Source organism: Homarus americanus, unplaced genomic scaffold (genome assembly GCF_018991925.1).
Source record: "Homarus americanus isolate GMGI-L3 unplaced genomic scaffold, GMGI_Hamer_2.0 scaffold17436, whole genome shotgun sequence".
Lineage (NCBI taxonomy): Eukaryota > Metazoa > Arthropoda > Malacostraca > Decapoda > Nephropidae > Homarus > Homarus americanus.
In genome coordinates this window covers 83,015-100,041 of record NW_024756428.1, presented here as the reverse complement: position 1 = coordinate 100,041, position 17,027 = coordinate 83,015, and the positions used below count along the sequence as shown (strand labels likewise).

Below are 17,027 nucleotides of genomic sequence, written 5' to 3'. Positions count from 1 at the left end.
CTTTCCAATGATTCTATATCCATTCTGTAATACGGTGACCAGAACTGAACTGCGTAATCCAGGTGTGGTCCCACAAGCGCAAGATACAGTTTTAGGATGACCTCGCTAGTCCTGTAACTTGCACTCCTTTGTATGAACCCAAGTACTTTATTAGCCTTGTTACGAGCAAAAACACATTGTTTACTTGGCTTAAGGTTCCTGCTTATCATTACTCCTAAATCTCTCTCGCAGTCGGATTTCTCTATGGCATCGTTGTTCATCTGGTATCTGGTTTCCCTGTTTTCATCTCCTATACTGAGTACTTTACATTTGTCCACGTTGAATTTCATCTGCCATTTTTCAGACCATTCGAAAAATTTGTTTAGATCTTCCTGTAGTTTTGCAGAGTCCTCGTCAGATTTAATAACAAGTCCTATTTTAGTGTCATCAGCAAATTTACTTTTGTTGCTGTCCATGCCGATATCTATGTCGTTTATGTATATAATAAATAATAATGGTCCAAGTACTGAGCCTTGGGGAACTCCACTTGTGACGTTGCTCCATCTCTTCTCTCACACCTGACTATGCATTGGTACATCACCCTAAAATTCCACACACATCCCTACCCTATACACACATCCCTACATCTTTCCACACTTTTCTAACACATTTCTGCATCTCACCACACTTCCATACACCACTCCACACTTCCCTACACACACCCCACACCACATTACACCCCCACACCATACCACACTCATCTCTCTACACATCCCAACACCTCCCGACACACCCCCACACCTCCCGACACATCCCTACACCTCCCCCCACCACATACCTCCCTACCCCTCCTCACGAACTCACAGACCAAACATCAAGAACTATTTTCCACCGTCTTGGAGAAATATCGACACCGCAGAAACTTCTTGTGCATCTTTGGCGGTCATATAATATCGTTTGTCGCTCGAAAATGCAACTAGAGCTTACAATTGTTTTTGTCTTGGAAGCCCCGTCTCGCTATATTGCAGGGCGGCTTGAATTAAGGTCATCTAAAAAGTCTCTTCATTTGTCTATTTATTCTTACTGCTGTGACATCCTCATAAACTACTTGATGTCACTTTGTTTTTATTCTTAATGATGTGACATCTTTATAAACTACTTGACGTCACCTTAGAAAGTGACATGGTAAATACATTTTTTTTTGATGAAATGATAAAATCACAATTAATTTATGCTATCAAATGTTAAAACAAAAATAATTTATATGAATTATTAACATCAAAGGTAAAAAAAAAAATACTATGTTTGCAGTATGACCAAAACAGTGAGAGAAAAAAAAAAAAACCTGTATATTTATGCCTCTCTCTGTCCATGTAATCCAGTTGCCTCTGAAGATGTCTTGAATAAAGAGGAAACTATATACTGTATGGTAACAATTTTATTGTATGCTATTTAAACTTCTCATCTTACTGTACTTCCCTTAACTAGAAAATGTCCCACAGAAACTTTATAACTCTCTGCAAATTTTTGCAACATTATAAGGTATCCTCACTTACATAGGGAGGATGTTATGTTCAGTAGCTACCTACCTACGAGCGGGTAGGTTGTCCGCCGCTCGTTTGCTTGTTCGCGGCCCCACTAGGGGGAGGAAACGGAGGTGAGAAGGTCGCTGCTGTCACATGGCACGCCAGACACGATCCAGCCTTCACCACAGCTGTTACTTCATTAGGGTGTGTCATACGGAGGCGAATTTTTTTTTTTGAGTTTGAAAAATCGGCCCATGGTATTAATGATGTAGTTCTATGTGCAGAATCATGTGATATCTTCAGATTTGAAAAGTTGTCATTTTTTGCTAGGTAAATTTTAACTTGAAATCTTGTGAAAATTCAGTATTCCCACCCTTTTACCAACACCACTAAATAGCTTAGTTAAAGTAAAGTAAATGTATCAGGTTAATTTATTAGGATGAAAATGATCCAGAATAGTGAAACGAATGATCTTGACACATTTATTAAATTTAATATTCCTTTAGAAAACAAAATCATCAAATACAAAAACCGGTTTTACTACTACGACCCGGTGTTGCTGCACACCATAGAGAACATGTCTTTCTTGCTTCTGTTTCTACTCATCACCTCCCTGCTGACCACCTGAGCTCGGATGTAGCCTTCCCTCCTCTCCTGGCTGTACATGTGACTGCTGGCCTCGCTCACTTGCTGTACACAACGCTCTATACTCTGGGTGTGCGAGGGCCAGGCAGGGACATGCATGGGGTTGTCCAGGAAAGTTCTGACTTGAACATTGGTGAGGCTGCAGGTAAGAGGGGGCTCACTGCCAGCCTGGATGTTATCCAGATCTATGAGATCAGTGAGGGTCTTGGCACCTAGATTGACTTCAGGAGTCTTCCTGACCCTGAAGGAATCGTCACCAACTGATTCGTCATGCCCAGATCCTCTCATAAGTCTCATATCCAAGATCTTTTTGACTGCCACTCTTCTCTCCTCCTCATCCTTACTGCCGATCATTGTCTGCAGAACTGCCTCGGGATGAGCATACCAGGAAGATCTCCTCACAGTCTGCTCCACAATCTGAACAACCTTCCTTGGCTGACTCCTCAGGAGCTCAAGCTGGAAGAGAACATGCCTCGGACCTTCGGAGAACGATGACTTGACCTTGGTGTTGAACCAATTTGACAAGTAGACACTCACGATGAATTGGACAATAAGTCTCAGGTTGTGAAGCTGGTTCCTTTTCAGTTTATGATGAGCGACCCAAATTCTGCAGAACCTGAGAGCCGTTGTGAGCCACCTAGAATGTGAGACTGGACCTATCTGCAGGTAAGTAAGTCTATCAGGCATGACCCCAGTTTTGATGGCACTGCAAATCATGTAACCATAGTACTGGTCAGTACTCAGGTCGTCAATGACAGTATGTGCAAGCTCAACGAGTGGAGGGCCAACTGTGATTTTTTCAAAGCTCGGATTTATTTCTAACTCAGTGGCAGAGTCCAGCATCTTGCCAAGAGGACCAGACCATCTGTTGTTTGAAAGAGTCTTGCCATCCAGCTCCTGGATCAGATGTCTGAGTGGCAACTCGTTGGTGTGGAGGTCACAAACAATCCAGACCAGCTTCCTCCCAATCTTCCGCTCTATCCACTGTATGACCCCCCTTGCCACCCTGTGTTCGTGTTGGTGCTGTCCCCTCCAATGGCCTGCAGGGTCTGGTCTACGTTCCTCTCTCTGAGCCAGTTCACAATGTTATCTGCCACTATCTCAGCTGGTTTCCTGATGTCATCTTTCTCTGGAGTGAAATGCCACAAATACTTCCCTCCTGGTTCACTGCAGCAGGAGTAGTGTTCCTCCTTCACCATGGCAGGGAACAACTTGTCAGAATCTCCAACTTTCATGAACACTTTAGTGTCATCCCTTCTCCCATCAAAGAACAAACAATTGATTCCATTTTCTCTTATCCCCTTATCAAACTCCTCTTCTAGGTTACTGACAAGTTTCTCCTGAGCTCTCCTTACTTTGTTATGATCTATCACCAGGTGAACATCATCAGGTGTTATCAAACCACCGTCAATCCAGGCAGCTGTTGCTATCTCTGCAGTTTCTCTGAGACCAGTGTGGTGTCGCATGCTGGCCAGAGCTATGCTCGGGATATCTTTCCTATTTCGAATCTTATGCCTGGAAGGTTTGGGATCATTATTTTCTGGGTTAGGGACAAAGTCACCATTCTCCTGGTCAGCACTCGGATCAGCCATGGGGAAGTCATTAAACTCTGAATCAGCTTGACTCCAATCATCGGCCTTTTTTACCTCACCCTGGGCCTTCTCAAGTCTCTTTTCCTCGGCAACTCTTCTCCTCTTCTGTCTCTCTGTGGCAGCCTCCTGTCTCTTGGACTCCGGAATATCTTGGCTAGAAATCATGAGAGCCCCTATACTGCCAGTCTTCTCTCTCTGTGCTTTGACAAATGCCAGTTCGATCACAGGAATCTTCAGTTCACGCTTGCAAATACAGGAGATGTGGGCCTCGGATTTACAGTCACGATCGCATCCAAACTCAGGACAGAGAACAATTGGGCACTTGCAAGTAATTATGTCAAATAACTGGTCCAGTTGCTTGGCAAAGCTGTCCTTAACTGCAAGTTTTCCTCTCCCAAGAGAGATATCTCTTGCCTTTTCCCAACTGGCTAGCAGTCTCTCACTAATCTTCTTCTGACTTGTTATGATTGGAGGCTTGAACTGAGCGTTAGCCAGAGTGTACTGTGCCAAGACAGCTTTGGTCATATCACTGGCAATGTCTTTGTTTGTGTAAGTTCTTTGGTTCTTTTCACTGATTTGCCTGATTAAAACACCGTATCTCAAAGCATCTCTCAATGTAGGCAACTCCGACTTCAGGAGCTCTCTCCCAGACCCAAGATAGTGACTGAGATGGCTGGATTTTTGGTTCGTCGTAAATATTATCAACTTATAAATGCATCAGAATCTGAAACAGAAAAAAATATTGTTAGTTGGGTTGTTAAAGAATAAAGTCAGAAAGCAATGTTCACTATTTAATTGTAATGCACTAATGCAGCTGTACGTTAGATTTTCGATAAATTTCACGCTAAAATTTACCTAGCAAAAGGTTGCAAAATATTGAAACTGAAATTATTTTCTGTTTATATACACTAAAATCTACCAAAAAAGTGATGGGCCATTAGTTTTAGCTGATCTTCCCTCCTATGACACACCCTATTACTTCATCCCGCTGTTCGATTCCAACTCTGGTTGTGCATCCATCTGAGGTTCTTGGGGCTCGTGGGCTGATTGACCCCAGTCCTTCGCTATCCGGCTGTCAAACTCCGGTCACCTACTCCAGCTACTGCCACGTGATCGCCACTTCCTCCACACCCTCTCCACCGTTCGTGCCCTGGTGTCTCTCTTGTGTAGCAAGACATCGCCCACCAACGCCGCCGCCAAGTGAGGAAGCTGCCCTGGACTTTACTCCCTGAGAGCGGATCACAGCGTTACCAGAACATTCCACCGTGCTGGTTAGGAGGAAAAGTCATCTGCAGCCGTAGGAAATACCTGTTATTTGTTTTAGTGATTGTTTTGTTTTAAGTAATTGTTTCACTACAGGGCTGTTTATTTAATATCTATGTGAGTGGTGTCAGAGTTAAATTATTGAGATTATTTCGTAGTAAAGAGATGTTAATCTCTAACGGTTGTTTGTTACTCCCTGGAAACCCATGGTTCTTAACTTTCCTTTTTATAAGATCCTGATTAGGCTGGCAAGGAATTTATATCCCAAAGACCAGGCCTTTACAATGGTGTTCAGTACTAAGGCATTGTTATGTTCAGATGATAAGCATAAATCATAGAAGAGAGCTCCAGTAGTAAGGTTGACCTCTCACCTGTTTTATATGTCAATGTACGAGTATGTTGATGTGTACCCACTAAGAAGAAACTTTTGTGTTATGTGATTAACTCTTATTATGTCCTTAACACACTTTAATTATCTCTCTCTCTCAGGTGTTGGTGGTGGGCTGGTGGGTGGAATAAGCTTTATCATAGTTCCTATGTATTTTGACCGACGACAAGGCTTAGCAAACACTTTTTTAACAGTTGGGATCTGCATGGGTCAGATCATAATTACTCCACTCGTACAATACTTAATTGCTGAGTACGGTTTCAAAGGCGCCACTGTTATATATGGTGCCATCTTGATGAATGGATATGTTGCAGTTTCCTTCTTCCATCCACTCAAATGGCACATGAAGACGCTTCGACAGGGAGACATAAACCCACCACAGGGAGACATAAACCCACCACAGGGAGACATAAACCCACCACAGGAAGGTCTTACACCTCTGATGCAACAAACAAAATGCACTGATAACCAAGGAGAGTTAATGGACCCGTTAGGGGTAGTTCTCAAGGATGAAGGTCCCAAGTGGGCAAGTGTTGTAACTCAAAGGAGAGCCATGCAGGTATATGGTGAAGGACGCCGAGATAGTGAGTGTTCGTACAAGTCCATGGTATCAGGTGACGTTTCCGCTGGGTCAGTTTTCTCCATCACTGAATCAATTAGTTTTCGTGAAAGAAACTGTGTTGAAAGTAATGAATCTTTGAGTATGATGAAAAAACTGAAGATGATGGTGGTGCGTGTGGTGGAGACAACTAAATCTGATATATCTATCCTTCGGCTACGTCGAGCTCAGATTATTTCTTTGGGGAATTTTTTTATGTATAGCAGTTTCTTGAACTTCATAATGATGGTGCCCTTTGCGATGCAAGCAGCAGGTCACACCCTACAAGATTCAGTCTGGTGCATATCTCTGATGGGTGTTAGCAACATGGTGACCCGCCTCCTTGTGTCTCCTCTATCGGACTGGAAAAAATTCAACAAGTTCTTCTGCCATATGTTTGGCGTCGTCCTTCTAGGATCTTCAGTATTTGGTATGAAAACATTATATTTATTTTTAATTGCCATTTTAACCATTTAACTTCTTTGGACAATTGATGTTTTAATTTAATATATGTTTATGGCAGATGTTAGTACATGGGAGATGGTACATTCATTTGGCTATTGATGCTTTTATGTAGTTTTATCAATGCTATTTTCTTAAAAAAACATATTATCTAGGGGCAGTACAATGTATCTTCTGAAGGACAGAGTAATCGATATTTGCTCTAGGGATAAGAAAGATGGAAATATAAAGTTTAGTAGTGTGATAAGAAAAAAATATAAGAATAATATTAAAAAAAATAAGTAAATGAAGAGATTGAGAGGAAAGGGAGATCCATGACTGAGAGTTGCAAGGAATGAAGAAGGTGAATGATGATGAAGAATAAGAGTGGCACGACATGGAATGTTGCGGTCAGTGGTCGAAAAAATGAGAATGATTAATTGCAATTTCCTTGCACGCCTGGCGTAATTGTGTTGGAAGAGAAAATGTACAATCTGACTGATATGAAGAAGAAGGGTGAAGTAAGTATTGTGCAGGTTCTTTGTGAGGCAAATAACTTATGATTGTGTATCATCAATTGTTAGAACTATTGCTTATGGAGAAGAATATTCTTTTTGCGAGTCTACACTCAGGTGGATATTCTAGAGTATATAATTCAAATATAGCAGGTAAAGTTGTGATGAAATCAAGATTAACAAATGGCTATTTCACCTGTAAATTAATACTGTTTATATCTTCATAACCATGACATCTTATTTCAGTGTTTCCCTTCCTGACGAGCATTACCTGGCTGGCAGTAACGATGGCCGTCTTCGGAGTTGGCATAGGAGCTACAGTCACACTAAATTCCTTAATCATTATACAATTTATGGGCATCGAGAACCTGCCGTCAACTTATGGGGTTTCTTCTTTACTGACTGGCATCGGTTTTCCCATTTTCGGACCCCTGTCAGGTAATTTTTTTGTATATGTATATATATGTAGATATTGTCTATATAAAGTTATTCGTTCATTATTTTGGAGGCGCTGAGAGAATTGGTCATAATCTGTTCGAAAATATTCATTATGTTACGACTTTGAAGTCATAATTTGGAATAAGTTTGAAATCCTTCGAAATATTGTCACGTACATTAAATAAAGATGTAATCCATTTCATAATATGATCAGGATACAGAAACACTGGTCCCCCCCAATCTCTTATCTGTAACACAGTTGGAAGTTACTGAATTATTAAAAAAAATATATATATATATATATATATATATATATATATATATATATATATATATATATATATATATATATATATATATATATATATATATATATATATATATATATATATATATATATATATATATATATATATATATATATATAAAGCACCGAAAATTAACTTATCGCCAATTTTCATCAATTATTTCTTCCGGGGACATCATAATAAAAATTCTCCGTTATTCTTAAAATGATATTTGTGTTGTTAATACTCTAAATTATATTATAACGTTGAATAAAAACAGCCACGAGGACATCACATCTCGAAAGGGTCACGAGGAAATCACATCTCGGAGGGGTCACGAGGACATCACATCTGCGAGGGGTCACGAGGGCATCACATCTAGGAGAGGTCACGAGGACATCACATCTGGGAGAGGTCGGGAGGACATCACATCTAGGTGGGGCTACGAAGACATAAATCTAGGAGGGGCCACGAAAACATCACATCTAGTAGGGACCACGAGGACATTACATCTGGGAGGGGTCACGAGGACATCACATCTAGGAGGGGTCACGAAGACATCACATCTAGGTGACGCTACGAGGACATACATCTAGGAGAGGCCACGAAAACATCACATCTAAGAGGGACCACGAGGACATTACACTAGGTGAGGCTACGAAGACATTACATCTGGGAGGGGTCACGAAGACATCACATCTAGGTGAGGCTACGAGGACATTACATCTAGGAGGGGCCACGAAGACATCACATCTAGGTGAGGCTACGAGGACATTACATGTGGGAGGGGTCAAGAAGACATCTAGGTGAGGCTACGAGGACATTACATCTGCGAGAGGTTACAAAGACATCACATCCAGGAGGAACCAACAGGACATCACATCCAGGAGGAGTCACGAGGACATGACATCTAGGAGGGGCCACGAGGACATTACATCGAGGAGGGACCACGAGAACATTACATCTGGGAGGGGTCACGAGGACATCACATCTAGGTGAGGCTACGAGGGCATACATCTTGGAGGGGTCACGAAGACATCACATCTAGGAGGGGTCACGAAGACATATATCTAGGTGAGGCTACGAGAAAATTACATCTGGGAGGGGTCACGAGGACATCATATCTAGGTGTGGCTACGAGGACATACATCTAGGAGGGGTTACAAAGACATTCATCTAGGTGAGGCTACGAGAAAATTACATCTGGGAGGGGTCACGAGGACATCATATCTAGGTGTGGCTACGAGGACATACATCTAGGAGGGGCCACGAAGACATTCATCTAGGTGAGGCTACGAGGACATTACATCTGAGAGGGGTCACAAAAACATCACATCTAGGAGGGACCACGAGTACATTACATCTGGGAGGGCTCACGAAGACATCACATCTAGGAGGGGTCACGAAGACATATATCTCGGTGAGGCTACGAGGACATTACATCTGGGAGGGGTCACGAAGACATCACATCTAGGTGAGGTTACGAGGACATACATGTAGGAGGGGTTACAAAGACATCACAACTGGGAGGGGTCACGAAGACATCACATCCAGGTGAGGCTACGAGGACATTACATCTGGGAGGGGTCACGAAGGCATACATCTAGGTGAGGCTACGAGGACATACATCTTGGAGGGTTCACGAAGACATCACATGTAGGAGGGGTCACGAAGACATATATCTAGGTGAGGCTACGAGGACATTACATCTTGGAGGGGTCACAAAGACATCACATCTAGGTGAGGCTACGAGGACATTACATCTGGGAGGGGTCACGAAGATATCACATCTAGGTGAGGCTGAGGACATCACATCTGGGAGGGTCACAAGGACATACATCTAGGTGAGGCTACGAGGACATACATCTTGGGGGTCACGAACATCACATCTAGGAGGGGTCACGAAGACATATATCTAGGTGATGACTACAAGGACATTACATCTGGGAGGGGTCACGAAGACATCACATCTAGGTGAGGCTACGAGGACATTACATCTGGGAGAGGTCACGAAGACATCACATCTAGGTGAGGCTACGAGTACATTACATCTGGGAGGGGTCACGAAGACATCACATCTAGGTGAGGCTACGAGGACATTACATCTGGGAGGGGTCACGAAGACATCACATCTAGGTGAGGCTACAAGGACATCACATCTGGGAGGGGTCACAGGACATACATCTAGGTGAGGTTACGAGGACATTACATCTGGGAGGGGTCACGAAGACATCACATCTAGGTGAGGCTATGAAGACATTACATATAGGAGGGGTCACGAGGACATCACATCTAGGAGGGGCCACGAGGACATATCATCTAGGAGGGGTCACGAGGACATTACATGTAGGAGGGGCCACGAGGACATAACATCTAGGAGGGACCACGAGGACATAACATCTGGGAGGGGTCACGAGGACATAACATCTAGGTGAGGCTACGAGGACATACATCTAGGAGTGGTTACAAAGACATCACATCGAAGTGAGGCTAAGAGGACATTACATCTGGGAGGGGCCACGAAGACATCACATCTAGATGAGGCTACGAGGAAATCACATCTGGGAGTGGGTCACAAAGACATACATCTAGGTGAGGCTACGAGGACATTACATCTGGGAGGGGTCACAAGGATATCACATCTAGATGAGGCTACGAGGACATACATCTAGGAGGGGCCACGAGGACATTACATCTGGGAGGGGTCACGAAGACATCACATCTAAGTGAGGCTACGAGGACATTACATCTGGGAGGGGTGACGAGGACATCACATCTACGTGAGGCTACGAGGACATACATCTAGGAGGGGTCACGAAGACATCACATCTAAGTGAGGCTACGAGGACATTACATCTTGGACGGGTCACAAGGATATCACATCTAGATGAGGCTACGAGGACATTGCATCTGTTAGGGGTCACGAAGACATACATCTAGGTGAGGCTACGAGGACATTACATCAGGGAGGTGTCACAAAGACATCACATCTAGGAGGGACCACGAGGACATTACATCTGGGAGGGGTCACGAGGCCATCATATCTAGGTGAGGCTATGAGGACATACATCTAGGATGGGTCACGAGGACATTACATCTGGGAGGGGTCACGAAGACATCACATCTTGGTGAAGCTACGAGGACATACATCTAGGAGGGGTTACAAAGACATCACATCTAGGAGGGGCCACGAAGATATACATCTAGGTGAGGCTACGAAGATAATACATCTGGGAGGGTGTCACAAAGATATACATCTACAGTAGGTGAGGCTACGAGGACATTACATCTGGGAGGTGTCACGAGGACATTACATCTGGGAGGGGTCACAAAGACATACATCTAGGTGAGGCTACGAGGACATTACATCTGGGAGGGGCCACGAAGATATTACATCCAGGAGGGACCACGAGGACATCACATCCGGGTGGAGTCACGAGGACATCATATCTAGGAGGAGCCACGAGGACATTACATCTAGGAGGGACCACGAGGATATTAAATCTGGGAGGGGTCACGAGGACATCACATCTACGTGAGGCTACGAGGACATACATCTACAGTAGGAGGGGTCTCGAAGACATCACATATAAGAGGGGCCACGAGGATATTACATCGAGGAGGGACCACGAGGACATCACATCCAGGAGGAGTCACAAGGACATCACATCTAGGAGGGGTCACGAGGACATCACATGTAGGAAGGCCACGCGGACATCACATCTAGGAGGGGTCACAAGGACATCACATCTAGTGAGGAGTCACGAGGACATCACATCCAGGAGGGGTCACGAGGACATCACCTTTAGGAGGGGTCACGAAGAAAACACATCTAGGAGGGGTCACGAGGACATCAATTCCAGGAGGGGTCTCGAGGACATCACCTTTAGGAGGAGTCACGAGGAAATCACATCTAGGAGGGGTCACGAGGACATCACATGCAGGAGGGGTCACGAGGACATCACATGCAGGAGGGGTCACGAGGACATCACCTTTAGGAGGGGCCACGAGGACATTACATTTCTTAGGGACTACGAAGACATTACATCAAGCAGGGGCCACAAGGATATCACATCTAGGTGGGGCAACGAGGACATTTCATCTGGGAGGGGCCACGAGGACATTACATCTGGGAGGGGCCACGAGGACATCACATCTAGGAGGGGCCACGAGGACATTACATTTCTTAGGGGCTACGAAGACATTACATCTAGGAGGGGCCACAAGGATATCACATCTTGGAGGGGCAACGAGGACATTTCATCTAGGCGGGGCCACTATGACATTACATCTAGGAGGGGCCACGAGGATATCACATCTAGGAGGGGCCACGAGGACATTTCATCTGGGAGGGGCCACGAGGTCATTACATCTGGGAGGGGCCACGAAGACATTGTTAGGTTCTGGATAATAAGTTCTATATACAGGAGAGAACACAAACACCTCTATAGTTTTGTAGGTTCGGTTTACTGGATAAGAGTATGTACACAAGGGAGAGTAGTGCTCTCCTCAGCTCGGCTGCCTGTCAACTGTCTATAGACGACGTATGGCAAGTGAGACATTAGCAGCTTCCATACGTCGCCAGGCACATTAATTAAGCATGTGGGATATGGTAATAACATTGCCACACGCTGCTAGCTAGGCTGAATAAATAATACATAAATGGAGCACATACATAATATACATACATAATATATAATCCAGCATACATAATATACATACACCTCCCTCCCCCCTATACGCTCATAGCAAAGTCTTGAGCGGACCTTTTCTTTTGGATCCGTTCTGAGCGTCGAGGGACTTCATCACTGGGAAGGGTATGGGACTCAACACTGGTGGCGGGGTCAGCAGAAGGCATTGTTACGGGGCGGAGAACGGCGGTTCCTCCACCACACACGACCACTGGGTAACCGCACCTGGTAGTCCCGTGACCTACCGAGACCCATGACTACGCCTACTTTGTCCCAACGTAGGGAGGTCGGGTCCTGAACACGGACTTGGGTGCCGACACTCAACCTGGGGAGAGAACGGGCGTGGTCGTTGTAGCGGGCGACGAAGTCCTGAACGTTCGGCGGCTCGGCGATCACAATCCTCTGTCTTGGCCTGCCACTCCTTGGAGAAGGATTGAGGGTGAGCAGGGACACAAGAACGAAGGGGGCGTCCATACAAAACCTGGGCAGGGGAGCGTCCGGTGTAGCTAGGTGTGTTGCGGAGTTCAAGAAGACCCCGGTCGAAGGCCTCGCAGTCAATATTCCCAGAAGGGGCCACCTTAAGGATGAGGTGCTTCAGGGATTTGACAGCAGCCTCAGCGTGGCCGTTGGACTGCGGGTAATGGGGCGATGACAACACATGCCGGACTCCCCATCGGTCAAGGAACGCAGCAAAGTCCCGGCTTGTGAACTGAGGCCCTCCGTCGGTTCGCAGGCGTACAGGAACGCCCACGTCACGGAAGTAGTGGCGGAACTTGCTGATGGTGGCGGCAGACGTCGTGTCATTACCGCACTTGATGACAACCGGCCAACCAGAGAGACGGTCGACGATAACAAGGAAGGACTTTCCTGACACACAGAAAAAGTCGGCCGACACAGACTCAAAGGGGCGGGTGGGGTTGTCGTCACTCATGAAGGGTTCCTGCTGCTGGCTGGGTTGTAATACTTGGCAGGGCTCACACGCACGGACAACATTGGAGATGTCGGAGTTGATGCCGGGCCAGAACACAGTCTGTCGTGCACGTCGTTTGGTGGCCTCAGCTCCACGGTGACTGTCGTGAAGGCGAGCCAAGGCGTGGGGACGTGATGCAGCAGGGACAACTACACGTGCTCCGTACAGAACAAGGTCTCCGTCGCAGTAGAGTTCATCGCGGAGTTTCCAATACGGGAGCAGGGTGTTGTGAAGATCGTAGCGGTTGCTAGGAAATCCATTCCTCACACACTCGACAAGTCGGACGTAGGAAGGGTCATCTCGGGCCGCTGTTCGAAGGTCCTCCATTGCCTTGTCGTCATCTGGTGACAGGTCCGAACGAAGGGATTGGACGGCATGGAGAGTGACCACAGTCCTGACGGAAAGAGCGAGGTCGGCGTCGAGCACATGGTCTTCTGGAGTAGGGCGGCTGACAGGAGAGCGGGATAAGGCATCAGGGATGCAGAGCTCCTTACCAGCACGCCACACTGCTGTGAAGATGTACGCCGAGAGCTTCTCTTTCAGACGCTGGAGGCGAGGGTTCTCAACGGCGTCTAGCGTGTAGTGGTTGAGGATCGGGACAAGCGGGCGATGGTCGGTCACTAGGTGAAAGTGTTGCAGGCCTATGAGGTAAAACCTGCACTTGGACATCACCCAAACCACAGCCAACAGCTCCAACTCAATAGTGGCGTAGCGCGTCTCAGTGTCAGAGAGGAAACGCGAGCCACACTGGACGAGCCGGAACTGCCCTCCACCATGATCCTGCAGTAGGGCGTATCCCACGCCATACAAGCGTGAGGCATCTGTCTGCAGAACTGTCGGCAAGGCTGGGTCAAACGTGGCGAGGACAGGTGGACGAGACAGGGCCTGTTTCACTTGCTGGAAGGCCTTGTCGTGGTCGGGGGTCCACAGGAATGTGCTCTTGGGGCTCATCAGGGGGCGAAGTGGTTGAGCAGCTGCGGAGATGTCCGACGAAAACTCTGCTAACTGGTTGACGAGACCGATGAAGGACCTCAAGTCGGTAAGGTTAGCAGGGGTGGGAAAATCCATGATGGCGCGGACCTTTTCCGGGTCAGCTGCGATACCATTCCCTGAGAGGGTGTACCCACAAAAGTCAACTGAAGAGCTAGCCAGAACAAACTTGTCGGCATTTAGGGTAATGCCGTGCTTCCGGCACCTGTTGAGTACCTCGTAGATACGGCAGAGGTGATCCATGTAATCCTCGTCGTACACGAGTATGTCGTCGACCACTTTCACGCAGTTTGCCAGACCTTGTAGAGCCATATCACCTCGAAGACAGAAAGCGTCTCCTGTAGCGGCGAATCCCATGGGGCCACGGCAATAACTGTAACGTCCATGCGGGGTGATGAAAGTTGTGAGTGGTCGGTCTTCTTCGGCAAGCTCTATCTGCCAGTATCCACACAGGGCGTCCATTGTCGTGAAGAAGCGCGCCTTCGGGTTCACACTGCGTATAGCTGCAAAGGGCGTGGGAGAAGGGTGCGCAGGACGAGACACCTGGCTGTTGAGCTTGGAGAGATCAGTGGTGATCCGAACACCACCTCTAGGTTTTGCGACGACAACCATAGGGTGACACCATGGAGACGGGTCATCGCCGGTTGGTGCATAATTTCTTGGGCGACCATGGAGTCCAGCTCGTTTTTGACCGCCTCGCGGAAGGCCAGGGGAACCAGTCGAGGGGTGTATATAGCGAAGGGCTTCGCGTCGTCCCTCAGGTGGATCCTCATGGGGGGACCTGCCATCTTCTTGAGAGGCTTGGATTCCAGAGCGGACTTGGTCACCAGAACGTCGCTGAATTCCTTCAGGAAGTACTTCCGAGCATCCGAAGGAGAGGTGTCACTGGCAAGAGGCAGGGGTAGGGCGGCAGCAGGGTCGTTGCTGCTCCCTTTTTGCACCCTGTTGGCGTGTTTTACCTCAAGAATAGGTTTGGGGAAGTCCTGGGAGATGGTGGCCAACTCTTGACAATGTTTGTAGGACAGCAAAGGAGTCGGGACACCGTTATGCACATCAATCCAGGCTTGACACGACCTGTTGCCAAAGGTGACTTGTGCTTGGAGTGAACCCAGGGCCGGGGTCATCTGTGAACCATCTAGGAGGGGTCACGAAGACATATATCTAGGTAGGGCTACGAGGACATTACATCTGGGAGGGATCACAAAGGCATCACATCTAGGAAGCACCACAAGGACATTACATCAGGGAGGGGTCACGAGGACATCATATCTAGGCGTGGCTACGAGGACATACATCTAGGAGGGGTTACAAAGACATCACATCTAAGAGGGGCTACGAAGACATACATCTCGGTGAGGCTACGAGGACATTACATCTGGGAGGGGTCACAAAGACATCACATCTAGGAGGGGCCACGAAGACATACATCTAGGCGAGGCTACGAGGACATTACATCTGGGAGGGGTCACAAAGGCATACATCTAGGTGAGGCTACGAGGGCATACATCTTGGAGGGGTCACGAAGACATCACATCTAGGAGGGGTCACGAAGACATATATCTAGGTGGGGCTACGAGGACATTACATCTGGGAGGGGTCACGAAGACATCACATCTAGGTGAGGCTACGAGGGCATACATCTTGGAGGGGTCACGAAGACATCACATCTAGGAGGGGTCACGAAGACATATATCTAGGTGGGGCTACGAGGACATTACATCTGGGAGGGGTCACGAAGACATCACATCTAGGTGAGGCTATGAAGACATTACATCTGGGAGGGGCCACGAAGACATTACATCCTGGAGGGACCACGTGGACATCACATCCAGGAGGGGCCACAAGGACATTACATCTAGGAGGGACCACGAGGACATCACATCTAGGTGAGGCTACGAGGACATACATCTAGGAGGGGTTACAAAGACATCACATCTAGGTGAGGCTACGAGGACATTACATCTGGGAGGGGTCACAAAGACATCACATCTAGGTGAGGCTATGAAGACATTACATCTGGGAGGGGCCACGAAGACATTACATCCTGGAGGGACCACGTGGACATCACATCCAGGAGGGGCCACAAGGACATTACATCTAGGAGGGACCACGAGGACATTACATCTAGGAGGGACCACGAGGACATAACATCTAGGTGAGGCTACGAGGACATACATCTTGGAGGGGTCACGAAGACATCACATCAAAGTGAGGCTACGAGGACATTACATCTGGGAGGGGTCACGAAGACATACATCTAGGTGAGGCTACGAGGACATTACATCTGGGAGGTGTCACAAAGACATCACATCTAGGAGGGACCACGAGGACATTACATCCGATAGGGGTCACGAGACCATCATATCTAGGTGAGGCCACGAGGACATACATCTAGGAGGGGTCACGAGGACATTACATCTGGGAGGGGTCACGAAGACATCACATCTAGGTGAGGCTACGAAGACATACATCTAGGAGAGGTTACAAAGACATCACTTCTAGGAGGGGCCATGGAGACATACATCTAGGTGAGGCTACGAGGACATTACATCTCGGAGCGGTCACAAAGATATACATCTACCGTCGGTGAGGCTACGAGGACATTACATCTGGGAGGTGTCACGAGGGCATTACATCTGGCAGGGGTCACAAAGACATACATCTAGGTGAGGCTACGAGGACATTACGTCTCGGAGGGGTCACG

The 17,027-nt window shown here is 47.0% G+C and overlaps 1 protein-coding gene across 1 annotated transcript in view; it reads left to right on the top strand.

Annotated features, from left to right (window-relative positions):
* The window catches only part of LOC121856786 (monocarboxylate transporter 9-like), an 89,629-nt gene that overhangs the window by 53,401 nt on the left and 19,201 nt on the right, over positions 1-17,027 (top strand). The window contains exons 3-4 of the mRNA XM_042352483.1: positions 5,495-6,421; positions 7,194-7,385. Of these exons, the coding sequence (XP_042208417.1) occupies positions 5,495-6,421; positions 7,194-7,385 (1,119 nt within the window). The remainder of the gene's footprint in view (positions 1-5,494; positions 6,422-7,193; positions 7,386-17,027) is intronic.